The sequence below is a fragment of the Oncorhynchus nerka genome, linkage group LG24 (assembly GCF_034236695.1).
Source record: "Oncorhynchus nerka isolate Pitt River linkage group LG24, Oner_Uvic_2.0, whole genome shotgun sequence".
NCBI lineage: Eukaryota > Metazoa > Chordata > Actinopteri > Salmoniformes > Salmonidae > Oncorhynchus > Oncorhynchus nerka.
The window spans coordinates 18,582,693-18,596,728 of NC_088419.1; the positions used below are offsets into that span (position 1 = coordinate 18,582,693).

Genomic DNA, 14,036 nt, shown 5'->3' on the forward strand with positions numbered 1-14,036 from the left:
ATCCCTTTAAGGTTAGGGTAGGTTACAGCTGGAGTGGTTGCATTAGTCTGGTGGAAGCAGCCTGATCGGTGTTCACCATTCTGTTTTACCGCACGTATCACTATGGCCTTTCTCCAATAGATGTGCAGACATAGCATAGGGTCAAACAGTCTCAATGTGGAGGAATGCCAGACTGATGAGTGATATGGAATAGAATGGTGAACGCAGCAATCAGGCTGCTTCCACTCACATTAAACTGCACATCATGTGGCTTGGTGGGGGAGAAACGCATCAGATTGGATTAAGCCTCATTGGATTAAAGTCACAATAAGTGCAGTAGTTGGACACTGGGTTCTAAAAACACAATTGAGTCAAGAGATCCTAATACACAGAAGTTGTAGTTATTTCCTATTGCGTATTTACAGCTGTTGGCTTTTTACTGTCTGCGTGCCAAATGGGGCCCTATTTCCTTTATAGTGCAGTACTTTTGAACAGAAAACAAAAGCAGGTATAAGATGAAAACACCTTCAAGTGACAACCTGTTAATGTGTAGACATGTGGTTATTACATTGATTTAATGATGACACCACTGAAGTCCTTTGACCATACTATTGGTGATGGGCGGTGTTGATCCATATGCATGTACTCTTTGGGAACCCAACAGGTTGGGGTCAAGCACCAGGCCATCCACCCACACACTCTCTCTTCTCTCTCTTACCCTGCGGTTCAGGGTTGTCTTGCTGCCAAACTTGGTCATCTCCCCGATGCTGTGCTGGGATAGCTTCCTGTCCAGCTCCTCATGCCAGCCTGAACACAGATATCAACAAAGACAGGAGATGAGAAACCAGACCTAATATTAGCCAATGATTTGACACATACAGTTAAGTGTGTGCCGGTGTACATATCTGAATGCGAAGGTGGATGTGAGTGTGTTAATTTGTGTGTATGCCTGAATGTGTGTGTTCATGTGTGTACATGCCTGTGTGTGTGTGGTCGGAGATTTTTACAGCTCCTTTCATACAGGGTGTGTGTGTGTGTGTGTGTGTGAGTCTGTCTTTACCGTCTGAATGGTTTGGATTACCGTCTGAGTTTCCGGTGTCTCCGTTAGCGGGCGCTGCCACACACATCTTTCTGGCGCTGCTCAACCCCCGGCTGTTGAGGAAGACCGGCAGGTGGACGATGTTTCTCATGTAGTCATGACCGTTGATGTTGGAGTCCCTGAGCACGCTGTTCAGGTTCTGGTTGATGGCCTTGATGATGATGTGGGGGTCGCTGGCGAAGATGGAGATGAAGGGGCCTTTGGAGAAGAGCACTCTCACCTGGTGGAGAGGAACAGGATACACATGTTTTCTTTTTTATTTAGCCTTTATTTAACCAGGAGAAGCCCATTGAGACCCAGAGTCTCTTTTTCAAGGAAGACCACGCCAAGGCAGCAGCAACTATCAATACAAATCAAATGTTATTTGTCACATAAGCCGAATACAACAGGTGAAATCCTTACTCACAAGCCCTTAACCAACAACACGGTTAAGAAAAAATAAGTATTAAGAAACTATTATTAACTAACGTAAACAATAAATGAAAATAGAAAAATAACAAATAATTAAAGAGCAACAATAAAATAACAGTAACGAGGCTATATACAGGGGGTACTGGTACAGAGTCAATGTGAGGGGGCATAGATTAGTCGAGGTAATTGAGGTAATATGTACATGTAGTGCCTTAAGGCCGGAGGCTGAGCAGTTGCCATACCAGTCAACCAGTCAGGATGCTCTTGATGGTGCAGCTGTAGAACTTTGAGGATCTGAGGACCCATGCCAAATCTTTTCAGTCTCCAGACAGGGAATAGGCGTTGTCGTGCCCTCTTCACAACTGTCTTGGTGTGTTTGGACCATGATAGTTCCTTGGTGATGTGGACACCAAGGAACTTGAAGCTCTGAACCTGCTCCACTACAGCCCTCGTCGATGAGAATGGGAGTGTGCTCGGCCCTCCTTTTCCTGTAGGCCACAATAATCTCCTTTGTCTTGATCACATTGAGGGAGAGGTTGTTATCCTGGCACCACACTGCCAGGTCTCTGACCTCCTCCCTATAGGCTGTCTCATCGTTGTCGGGGATCAGGCCTAGCACTGTTGTGTCGTCAGCAAACGTAATGATGGTGTTGGAGTCGTGCTTGGCCACGCAGTCGTGGGTGAACAGGGAGTACAGGAGGGGACTGAGCACGCACCCCTGAGGGGCCCCCGTGTTTAGGATCAGTGTGGCAGATGTGTTGTTACCTACCCTTACCACCTGGGGGCGGCCCGTCAGGAAGTCCAGGATCCAGAGGGAGGTGTTTAGTCTCAGGGTCCTTAGCTTAGTGATGAGCTTTGAGGGCACTATGGTGTTGAACGCTGAGCTGTAATCAATGAATAGCATTCTCACGTAGGTGTTCCTTTTGTCCAGATGGGAAAGGGTAGTGTGGAGTGCAATTGAGATTGCATCATCTGTGGATCTGTTGGGGCGGTATGCAAACTGGAGTGGGTCTAGGGTTTCTGGGATAATGGTGTGGATGTGAGCCATGACCAGCCTTTCAAAGCACTCCATGACTACAGACGTGAGTGCTAAGGTCAGCAGTCATTTAGGCAGGTTACCTTTGTGTTCTTGGGCACAGGGACTATGGTGGTCTGCTTGAAACATGTTGGTATTACAGACTCGGTCAGGGACAGATTGAAAATGTCAGTGAAGACACTTGCTAGTTGGTCAGCGCATGCTCGGAGTATACGTCCTGGTAATCTTTCTGGCCCTGCGGCCTTGTGAATGTTGACCTGTTTAAAGCTCTTGCTCACATTGGCTACGGACAGCGTGATCACAGTCATCCAGCTCTCATGCATGCTTCAGTGTTGCTTGACTCAAAGCGCTCATAGAAGTAATTTAGCTCGTCTGGTATGCTCGTGTCACTGGGCAGCTCATGGCTGTGCTTCCCTTTGTAGTCAGAAATAGTCGGAGCCAGTGTAGTAGGGGATTCAATCTTAGTCCTGTATTGACACTTTGCCTGTTTGATGGTTTGTCGGAGGGCATAGCAGGATTTCTTATAAGTGTCCGGGTTAGAGTCTGCTCCTTGAAAGCGGCAGCTCTACCCTTTAGCTTTGTGCGGATGTTGCCTGTAATCCATGGCTTTTGGTTAGGTTATGCTTCTGGTTGGGGTATGAAGAGTAGCTGCTGCTTTTGCAACAGCTAATGGGGATTCTAATAAAATACCAATACCGCTTGTCTTACCAGAGGCAGCTGTTCTCTCTTGCCGATTCACGGAAAACCCAGCCAGCTGTATGTTATCCATGTCGTCGTCTAGCCACGACACGGTGAAACATAAGATATTACAGTTTTTAATGTCATGTTGGTAGGACGGTCTTGATAGGAGCTCATCTAGTTTATTATCCAATGATTGCACGTTGGCTAATAGGACTGATGGTAGAAGTGGGTTACCCACTCGCCGTTGGATTCTTACACAGCACCCCAACCTACGACCCCTATATCTCTGTCTCTTCTTTATGTGAATGACAGGGATTTGGGCATTGTCCGGTGTCTGAAGTAAATCCTTCGCGTCCAACTCATTAAAGAAAAAAATCTTTGTCCAGTACGAGGGGAGTAATCGCTGTTCTGAAATCCAGACGCTATTTTCGGTCACTCGAGACGGTGGCAGAAACATCACGTACAAAATAAGTTACAAATAACACGAAAAAACACACACAGTAGCACAATTGGTTAGGAGCCCATAAAACAGCAGCCATCTCCCCCGGCACCATTATTACTATATTACAGTATTAAAACATTCAACAATACACATCAACAACATGATCAAGCCTAAAAAAAATAATTTCCACTCCTCTGTAACAGAATTTCCCATCAAAATGTTAAATTTATTCAGTGGCACTAACATATCTAGATGAAGTATGGATTGTAGACTATTCCATGCCTCTGGTACACAAGACGAGAAGGCAGTCTTGGCTAATGCTGTAAATGTCCTGGGACTATAAGTAGCAACCGCATAGCAGACCGGGTATGGTAACTGGTGGTGGTGAAGGAGACCAGACTATAGAGGTAAAGGGGGTGTTTACCCAAAAGGGCTTTGTAGATAGCTACATTTGTATGTGTTTTTTTGCACATATAAAGTGAGTTCCAACCCACCATTTGGTACAAGGTGCAATGTTGGGTGAGTGACTTGGCATTTGTAATAAAGCGCAGGGATTCATGATAAACAGAGTCCAGTCTCTGTAAGACGGAGGAGGTTGCATGCATATACAACAAGTCACCATAATCAATTAGAGAGAAAAGTGGCATGAAAACTTATTTCTAGCCGTAAGCGGGAATCAAGACTTATTACGAAAATGAAAACCCAATTTCAATTTAAGCTTCCTCACAAGGTTATCCATATGAACTTTAAAGGACAACTTGTCATCCAACCATATATCTTGGTATTTGTAGGATGACACTTTGTCAATGGATAAGCCACCAGATGTGACAATGCTAACCTTCTCTGGCAGCGTTCTAGCTCTGGTAAAGGTCACGAATTCTGTTTTTTTGTACATTCAAGACTAGTTTGAGACCATAAAGGGAGGCCTGCGGTGACTGAAAAGCAGTCTGGAGCTCTTCAACAGCCTGAACCAGAGAAGGAGCACATGAATATATGACTGTATCATCTGCATATAGATGGAACTTTGCTGGTCGCATCCCCTTTCCCAAATTATTAATACAAATTGAGAACAACACAGGAGCTAAAATGGAACCCTGGGGCACACCTCTATTAATCTGAAGAAAGCTATTGTCAGCATATACACATTGTGTTCTGTCAGAAAGATAGTTCCTAAACCAATTTACTGCCCCTTCACCGAGACCAATGTTACTGAGTTTAGCTAGCAACACTTCATGGTCAACTGAATCAAATGCCGTTGATAAATCAACAAACAGAGCAGCACAATGTGGCTTTTTATCAAGCACATTTATGATGTCATTTGCCACTGCCATAAGTGCAGTTGTGGTGCTGGTCTCCGATCTAAAGCCAGAGTGAACCCCACTTAGTATGTTCTGGTGAGGTGTGTGAGAAAAAAAGGTGTGTGTGTGCGCGTGCGGTGGATACAGTATATTACTTTGTTCTAATCTATTCTAAAACTCTTTCTGCCATAGCTCACAGTTACCTAATAACTCCATTATCCCAATGTGCAAAAGACATTGAAATATTAGATTTTGTGACTACTATCAAATGTCTAGATAAATCGCTCTAAACGTATGAGGGATGTTGCTTATTATTACAAAGACATCATGCATAAAAGATCCATTATTTCCTCAGACCAAAGATTTCATTAGTAAACAAGAAACAGCTGGTTCAGATGACCATGCCCCTTGAATATTAAATTAAAGACAATTCTATTACTTTAAATAATAAGAAAAACCATGACAGCTTCTGGAAACTTTGTGACTGATGTATAACTATGTACAGTATAACTAGGTAATCTTTGCTCTCTTGGGAAAGATTGTCTTCAGAAATAATTACATTTGCAGACCAAGACAACACAAAGGGTGAGACGGTCTTACCGTATCCAGCATCTGCAGTACTTTGTCCTGTTCACAGGAGTCCAGGCCGTCTATGATGACAGCCAGACGCGTCTGGTTCTGAGTGAAGCCATCAATGGTCTTAGCCATCCTCGCCATCAGCTCCACCTCATTCTTCAACACCTGAGGTAGGAGAGAGAAAGAGAGAGAGATAGAGAGAGAAGGAGAGGAGGAAGAGAGAGAGAGAGAGAGAGAGAGGAAGATGGGTGAGAAAGGTCATACTAGCCTTACAAGCCAGTGATATGGTGAGAGGGAGAATCAAACAGGTGTGTGTGTGTGTGTGTGTGTGTGTGTGTGTGTGTGTGTGTGTATGCTTTGTGCATGTGTTTCCAAGTGCTTGCGCGCATATATACGACTGGCCTTCCATCGCTACCTTCATGAAGCCCTCGCTCTTGAGCTTGTGCATCTTGTTGGCAGCGCTGTGCAGCCTCTTCCTCTGAGAGTTGAGCACCGAGTCGGCCACCTGCCACCAGGTCCGGCAGTTAAGCACCAGTGCCAGGCCCACTGCGCAGGCCATGGCGATTAGCACGGCATTCACCGTCTGGTTGGCCCCGTCCACCTTGAAGACGGCGAGGAGTGCCATGCCAGTGATCAGGCAGCCCAGGATTAAGATGAAGATGACGAAGGAGGGAACGCAGCAAGTTTTCTTCCACTTCTTCTTCCCTAAAATACAATCCATTTTAAAAGTACTCAGTATTCATAAAAACATTTGGAAGCAGGAGGCAGGCTACTGACTAAACTTGCGCAACAACAATGTTTATTGTCATTGTCTGTTAGACAACCCTTTGTTCCTAGTTCTTACTGAAAACCACCAGAGTATGTGGTTGGTGTATTTATAAATGTAGTGACCGACAGTGATTTAAAGTAGTGCCAATAAGGTCAAACACATTTGCCCAAAGGGGATTCAATCAAGTAAACTGACCTGACTACTTTGCCACTACCTAGTGGTTCTCTGCCCACTACCTAATGGTTCTCTGCCCACTACCTAGTGGTTCTCTGCCCACTACCTAGTGGTTCTCTGCCCACTACCTAGTGGTTCTCTGCCCACTACCTAGTGGTTCTCTGCCCACTACCTAGTGATTCTCTGCCCACTACCTAGTGATTCTCTGCCCACTACCTAGTGGTTCTCTGCCCACTACCTAGTGATTCGCTGCCCACTACCTAGTAATTCTCTGCCCACTACCTAGTGATTCTCTGCCCACTACCTAGTGGTTCTCTGCCCACTACCTAGTGATTCTCTGCCCACTACCTAGTGATTCTCTGCCCACTACCTAGTGATTCTCTGCTCACTACCTAGTGATTCTCTGCCCACTACCTAGTGATTCTCTGCCCACTACCTAGTGATTCTCTGCTCACTACCTAGTGATTCTCTGCCCACTACCTAGTAATTCTCTGCTCACTACCTAGTGATTCTCTGCTCACTACCTAGTGATTCTCTGCTCACTACCTAGTGATTCTCTGCCCACTACCTAGTGATTCTCTGCTCACTACCTAGTAATTCTCTGCTCACTACCTAGTGATTCTCTGCCCACTACCTAGTGATTCTCTGCTCACTACCTAGTAATTCTCTGCCCACTACCTAGTGATTCTCTGCCCACTACCTAGTGATTCTCTGCTCATGACTAGAATTTTTTATTTATTTAACTAGGTAAGTCAGTTAAGAACTAATTCTTATTTACAATGACGGCCTGCCCCGGCCAAACCCTCCCCTAACCCGGACGATGCTGGGCCAATTGTGCACCGCCCAATGGGACTCCCGATCAGGGCCGGTTGTGACACAGCCTGGGATTAAACCAGGGTCTGTAGTGACGCATTGGTTACCTTGTGATTCCTCTGGTCATTGGTTACCTTGTGATTCCTCTGGTCATTGCCTAGTGATTCCTCTGGTCATTGCCTAGTGATTCCTCTGGTCATTGCCTAGTGATTCCTCTGGTCACTGCCTAGTGATTCCTCTGGTCATTGCCTAGTGATTCCTCTGGTCATTGGTTACCTTGTGATTCCTCTGGTCATTGGTTACCTTGTGATTCCTCTGGTCATTGGTTACCTTGTGATTCCTCTGGTCATTGCCTAGTGATTCCTCTGGTCATTGGTTACCTTGTGATTCCTCTGGTCATTGCCTAGTGATTCCTCTGGTCATTGGTTACCTTGTGATTCCTCTGGTCATTGGTTACCTTGTGATTCCTCTGGTCATTGGTTACCTTGTGATTCCTCTGGTCATTGCCTAGTGATTCCTCTGGTCATTGGTTACCTTGTGATTCCTCTGTCTTGAAGACCCTGAAGAGGCGGGTGGCCATGAAGCCAAACTCCCTCTCACAGGCATCAGACAGGGTGGCTATCATCTCCGCCAGGCTGGTCTCCCCTCCCACACTGGACAGACGGTTGTAGTCAGTGAACAGGAACCTGCAACAGTAAAGGGAAGGGGTGGACATTAAATAATTGGTCAAACACAAACTACAACTTATAAAGGTACCTGACGGGCAGGACATGGGTGGTTTGTGTGTGTGTGTGTACCTAACGGGCAGAGCGCGGGTGGTCTGCTCTGGCAGGTCAGGGGGGTTGACAAACATCAGTTTGAGTAGCAGCTCCAGGTAACCGATGTGTCGGGCCAAGCGAGTACTTATCACCCACGCCCAGCTCCAGTTCTCACCCTCTCGACGACTGCCGAAGTACACCACCACTACACAAGAGAGGGAAACTGTTATCTCCTAACTGGATCATTAAAAGCCGTCTCCACTACAAAACAAAGGAAGACAAACAGAGTTACTGCGTCAAACTCTTACTGTGTCATTGAAAGTGTTTGGAAAAGCCAGAGAGACAGATAGTTAGAATGAGCTCTTACTGTGTCATTGAAAGTGGCCAATTGTGCACCGCCCTATGGGATTCCCAATCACGGATGGTTGTGATACAGCCTGGAATCAAACCAGGGTCTGTAGTGACGCCTCTAGCACCGAGATGCAGTGCCTTAGACCGCTGCGCCACTCGGGAGCATAGGCTACAGGATCCTCGGGAGCCTAAACCTAACCTTATAACCATAGCCCTTACCTAACCTTAACTTTGCTTAACCATTTTACATTTCAACGTCAATGGGGGTAGGGATGTACCAACGATCACGGATAGCAACGACTACTAGACCATAGAAAATGGATGACAGAGTGACGGTCTCACCGAAGCAGACATAGAGCAAGGCCAGCAGGCTGAGGGAGACAGCGATGGCCAGCTTGGGGTCGACGGTGAAGCCCAGGACCAGAGCTACAGAACCACACAGCAGCAGGGACATGAACCCCACCAGCCAGGAGAACTGGAACAACGGCTCCACCTGCTGGCCAGCAAACGTCTTCATCTCATCTGAAGAGAGGAAGGAGATGAAAGGAGGATAAAGATACTTATGAGATTAGGTTCATCTGTAAAACTCAATTTTATAAGTATCTGATAAAATAATCTGTTAATATTAAATCCAGGCACCACTGGCTAAAATTTAAAAAAAATTGCGTCTACTTATGAACCATTAATATTAATTTTCTCAAAAAGTAAAAACAACAATGTCAAAATGTTGATGATCCATTATTTCAAACCACTACATTAAATCACACACAATTTAAAAAGCCCATCTCATAGAGAATGTAACAAACTGGACTATATATAGTAACTTACTTTGAACAGATGGTGATTGGGTCTAAATAGCTGTTTGGTGTTTCTAAGTCTAAATTCAGTGTACTTGTCTTTAACTGCCATTTCCTGGAAGTCAGACGTTTCCTACACGCCAACTCGTGTTTCTCAACCTCGGAAGCATCTGCATTCACCAAATGTTGCGTGGTTATCCTTAAACGTATTATTCAGACATATACATAGGGAATTGTTGATACATTGTCAAATTTCTACTCTACATGACATTTTCTTCAGAAAAATCTGCCAAAAATGAATACCTTTCTATAGTATTTTACAGGTAGAAAGAAGTATTTCTCCTCAATATGTTACTATAAGTCAGGTCCTGGAGTATCTTAAGCAATGTTAACCATTTTAATATAGGCTGACTTCCTCCAGAGTCCAGAAAAATGGATTTGTGTGATATGCAAATATGCACATTTAATTTGCATATTTGTAAACAATATTTCAGATTTGTTTGTTTGCATTGCTTGTTGAAGTTTGGTTGCATTATTGCATTGTTAAAGTACAGTATGTAACGTACAGTATGTATAGATGAAGTCGGAAGTTTACATACACCTTGGCCAAATACATTTAAACTCAGTTTTTCACAATTCCTGACATTTAATCCTAGTAAAAGTCCCCTGTTAGTTAGGATCACCACTTTATTTTAAGAATGTGAAATGTCAGAATAAGAGTTGAGAGAATTAATTATTTCAGCATTTATTTTTTTCATCATATTCCCAGTGGGTCAGAAGTTTACATACACTCAATTAGTATTTGGTAGCATAGCCTTAAAATTGTTTAACTTGGGTCAAACGTTTTGGCTAGCCTTCCACAAGCTTCCCACAATAAGTTGGGTGAAATTTGGCCCATTCCTCCTGACAGAGCTGGTGTAACTGAGTCAGGTTTGTAGGCCTCCTTGCTCACACAAGCTTTTTCAGTTCTGCCCACAAATGTTCTATGTGATTGAGGTCAGGGCTTTGTGATGGCCAATCCAATACCTTGACTTTCTTGTCCTTAACCAATTTTGATACAACTTTGGAAGAATGCTTGGGGTCATCGTCCATTTGGAAGACCCATTTGCAACCAAGCTTTAACTTCCTGACTGATGTCTTGAGATGTTGCTTCAATATATCCACATAATGCTCCTCCCTCATTATGCCATCTATTTTGTGAAGTGCACCAGTCCCTCCTGTAGCAAAGCAACCCCACAACATGATGCTGCCACCCCCATGCTTCACAGTTGGGATGGTGGTCTTCGGCTTGCAAGCCTCCTCCTTTTCCCTCCAAACATAACGATGGTCATCATGGCCAAACAGTTCTATTTTTGTTTCATCACACCAGAGGACATTTCTCCAAAAAGTACGATCTTTGTCCCCATGTGCAGTTGCAAATCGTAGTCTAGCTGTTTTATGGCGGTTTTGGAGCAGTGGCTTCTTCCTTGCTGAGCGGCCAATCAGGTTATGTCAATATAGGACTCATTTACTGTGGATATAGATACTTTTGTACCGGTTTCCTCCAGCATCTTCACAAGGTCCTTTGCTGTTGTTCTGGGATTGATTTGCATTTTCGCACCAAAGTACGTTCATCTCTAGGAGACAGAATGCGCCTCCTTCCTGAGTGTTATGACGGCTGCTTGGTCCCATGGTGTGTATACTTGCGTACTATTGTTTGTACAAATGAACGTGGTACCTTCAGGCGTTTGGAAATTGCTCCCAAGGATAAACCAGACTTGTGGAGGTCTACAATTTATTTTCTGGGGTCTTGGCTAATTTCTTTTGATTTTCCCATGATGTCAAGCAAAGAGGACCTGAGTTTGAAGGTAGGCCTCCAATTGACTCAAATGATGTCAATTAGCCTATCAGAAGCTTCTAAAGCCATGACATAATTTTCTGACATTTTCCAAGCTGTTTAAAGGCACAGTCAACTTAGGGTATGACCCACTGGAATTGTGATACAGTGAATTGTAAGTTAAATAATCTGTCTAAACAATTGTTGGAAAAATGACTTATGTCATGTACAAAGTAGATGTCCTAACCGACTTGCCAAAACTATAGTTTGTTAACAAGAAATTTGTGGAGTGGTTGAAAAACGAGTTTTAATGACTCCAACCTAAGTGTATGTAAACTTCCGACTTCAACTGTACATACAATTCACTAAATCACAATTCCAGTGGGTCAGAAGTTTACATACACATACAACTGTATCTAGTCTGGTAATTGTGTTGGAGAACGTTCTGTTCATTTACTCTATTAGGGTGTGATGCCTGGCCTTAACAGCTATCTTATTATTAACACGTATAACCTATTTTTAACATATCATTATTTTTATGTTTGACAGTTGAGCTCTGTTCTATTTGAGCAGTATAATAAACGCTTAGACTCTTGTATAGAAGTGAGTGGAGCCTTGACAAGAGGACTGCCTAGTTCCTTACCCTCCAGTTTCTTGAGCAAGAAAGACTTGCCGCTGCCCCACTGGGCGTACAGGCCCACACAGATGGGTGGCTGCATGGTGGGCTCACTGAGAATGTCAGCCAGGGCACTGCTGTACAGGTCATAACCCAGCATGTCCCCATCAGACTCAGTAGGGGACAGGTGACCTGGGAGGGACATAGAAAGATAGGATGAGGTTAGTCAACACAGTTCTAGATGAGAGTACATACAGTGTATAATTTGTGTGTAGCAATTTTCTTTGTCAATTTCTGTACACCCTATCGTCCAGCACAAAGGTTATAGTAGTTAGACTATTAAAGGAAAACCACCCCAAAACAATATTTTGGTATTTGTTTAATTAGGCCATTGTTGGCATAGTCCCAAAATGTTTTGCTTGTCAGCAATCAAGGTTTTATATATCTTGAAAAAGGCATTATTACAGGGATGATTTCTGTATTTTGAAAGTTACATATCTTGAAAACTTTCATTAGTCAACAATAGACTAAAGAAACAAATACCAAAAAGATTGTTTTTGGGTGGAATTTTCCTTTAACTGGCGAAAGTGACTGAGCTGCCGGAGAGTAAGGAAACTTACGGGCTCCAAAGATCTGGGTGAGGATGCTCTTCTGGTGGCTGCAGTCGATGTTGTAGGGGGTCTCGCCGGCCTTGTTGGGCCTGTAGAGCAGGCGGCCATCTTTAGGGTTACGAAGGAGGAGCTCCGCCAGTCTGCGGCTCCGCCCACGGATGGCAATGTGGAGGGGGGTGTCACCTCTCTAGAGGAAGACGGTTGGTATCTTTAATTTAAAGATCGTTGCTCCCTTCGGTATCAACATTGGCTTCAGATCAAAGTCTTTCTTGTGATTGTGATTTTGCTATTCATTGTAAATGTTTGTAGACCTATGTAGCCAAATTGTATCTATGATCGTATGATATCCATTCATGTTTTTGGTATGTTATTTTTTATATCTGAGAATTAACCAATGACATCAGGCCACACCCGGCCATAATTACAGACACCTGTGTGTCCTTTGACACTGTACAACTAGTGACCCTCAGTGTTTGTCATTATACCCTGATGAAGACAGCTTGTCTGTCCAAACGTTGGTTATTAGGTTATTCAATTATTGCATCGGAGTTCCTAGAGTGTGTGGCTCTCCTTTTCTTTTTCCATGTATCAGATTTAACAGATTACTTATCACTGGATCCTTTGATAAAGATGAGCAAAAAAAAAAACATAAAATAAATAATATAGTATATTATGTTCTCCAAAAAATTGAAACATTTGATTATTTTAAGACAATTGCTCAGAGAGATTCTGTTTAACAATTAATACAGAAAAATCTAAAGAAGATATTGGACCCTTGTTTTCAATACTCTAGCACCCTCCCCTTGCGAGAATAACAACACTGAGCCTTTTTCTCAAATGTTCCATGAGATTGGCTGAAACGTTGGGACCATTCCTCCAAACAGAATCTTTCCAAATCCTTGATAAAGTTTGTCTGCTCTTATGGACTACCCTCTTTAATTCAAACAAGAGGTTTTCAATTGTGTTCAAGTCCAGTAGATGAGATGGCCATTGACAAATGTAGATACTTTTCTGCATATGCTTGTGTCCAAATGGCCAAAAATATGTATTTTCATGTCACCTGACCATAGCATCGCCTGGAGTTTGATAAACGGCATTGGCACTTGGATTGGAACCGGTGCTATGTTTAATGACATGAAAATAGAGCTCTGGAAAGAAGCTGTATAGAGCAAAGGTCTAAGATCCCTCCCAATGTGTACAATCTCATTAAACATTTGAGAAAAATGCTCAGTATCAGTATTGAAACCAGGTGTGCCAATCATTTTTACCCCTCTCTTTTTGAGATTATTAGTTAAGCAATTCTATTCATATAAAATAACAATTTCAACAACAAAAAATAGCACGCAATATAGATCAGTATTTGTATTATTTATTTTATACAGTTTTTTGCTCATCTTCATCAAATGGTGCCAATAATTATGGACAATGTATATACAGTATATATAAACTCAGCAAAAAAAGAAGAAATGCCTCTCACTGTCAACTGCGTTTATTTTCAGCAAACTTAACATGTGTGAATATTTGTATGAACATAACAAGATTCAACAACAGACATAAACTGAACAAGTTCCACAGACATGTGACTAACAGAAATGAAATAATGTGTTCCTGAACAAAGGGGGGGTCAAAATCAAAAGTAATAGTCAGTATCTGGTGTGGCCACCAGCTGCATTAAGTACTGCAGTGCATCTCCTCCTCATGGACTGCACCAGATTTGCCAGTTCTTGCTGTGAGATGTTACCCCTCTCTTCCACCAAGGCACCTGCAAGTTCCCAGACATTTCTGGGGGTGAATGGCCCTAGCCCTCAC

General features: G+C 43.4%; 1 protein-coding gene across 7 annotated transcripts in view; it reads right to left on the reverse strand.

The window, feature by feature from the left end:
• The window catches only part of LOC115107609 (kinase D-interacting substrate of 220 kDa B-like), a 48,105-nt gene that overhangs the window by 18,233 nt on the left and 15,836 nt on the right, over positions 1-14,036 (reverse strand). For 4 of the 7 annotated variants that reach the window (XM_029631054.2, XM_029631053.2, XM_029631049.2 and 1 more), the window contains exons 12-20: positions 12,237-12,414; positions 11,644-11,808; positions 8,730-8,909; positions 8,076-8,241; positions 7,813-7,964; positions 5,938-6,227; positions 5,547-5,687; positions 1,040-1,298; positions 698-786 (exon numbers count right to left, since the gene is read on the reverse strand). In XM_029631054.2, coding sequence (XP_029486914.2) covers positions 698-786; positions 1,040-1,298; positions 5,547-5,687; positions 5,938-6,227; positions 7,813-7,964; positions 8,076-8,241; positions 8,730-8,909; positions 11,644-11,808; positions 12,237-12,414 — 1,620 coding nt within the window. The remainder of the gene's footprint in view (positions 1-697; positions 787-1,039; positions 1,299-5,546; positions 5,688-5,937; positions 6,228-7,812; positions 7,965-8,075; positions 8,242-8,729; positions 8,910-11,643; positions 11,809-12,236; positions 12,415-14,036) is intronic. The other 3 variants (XM_065008680.1, XM_065008679.1, XM_029631052.2) reach the window with 1 other exon arrangement.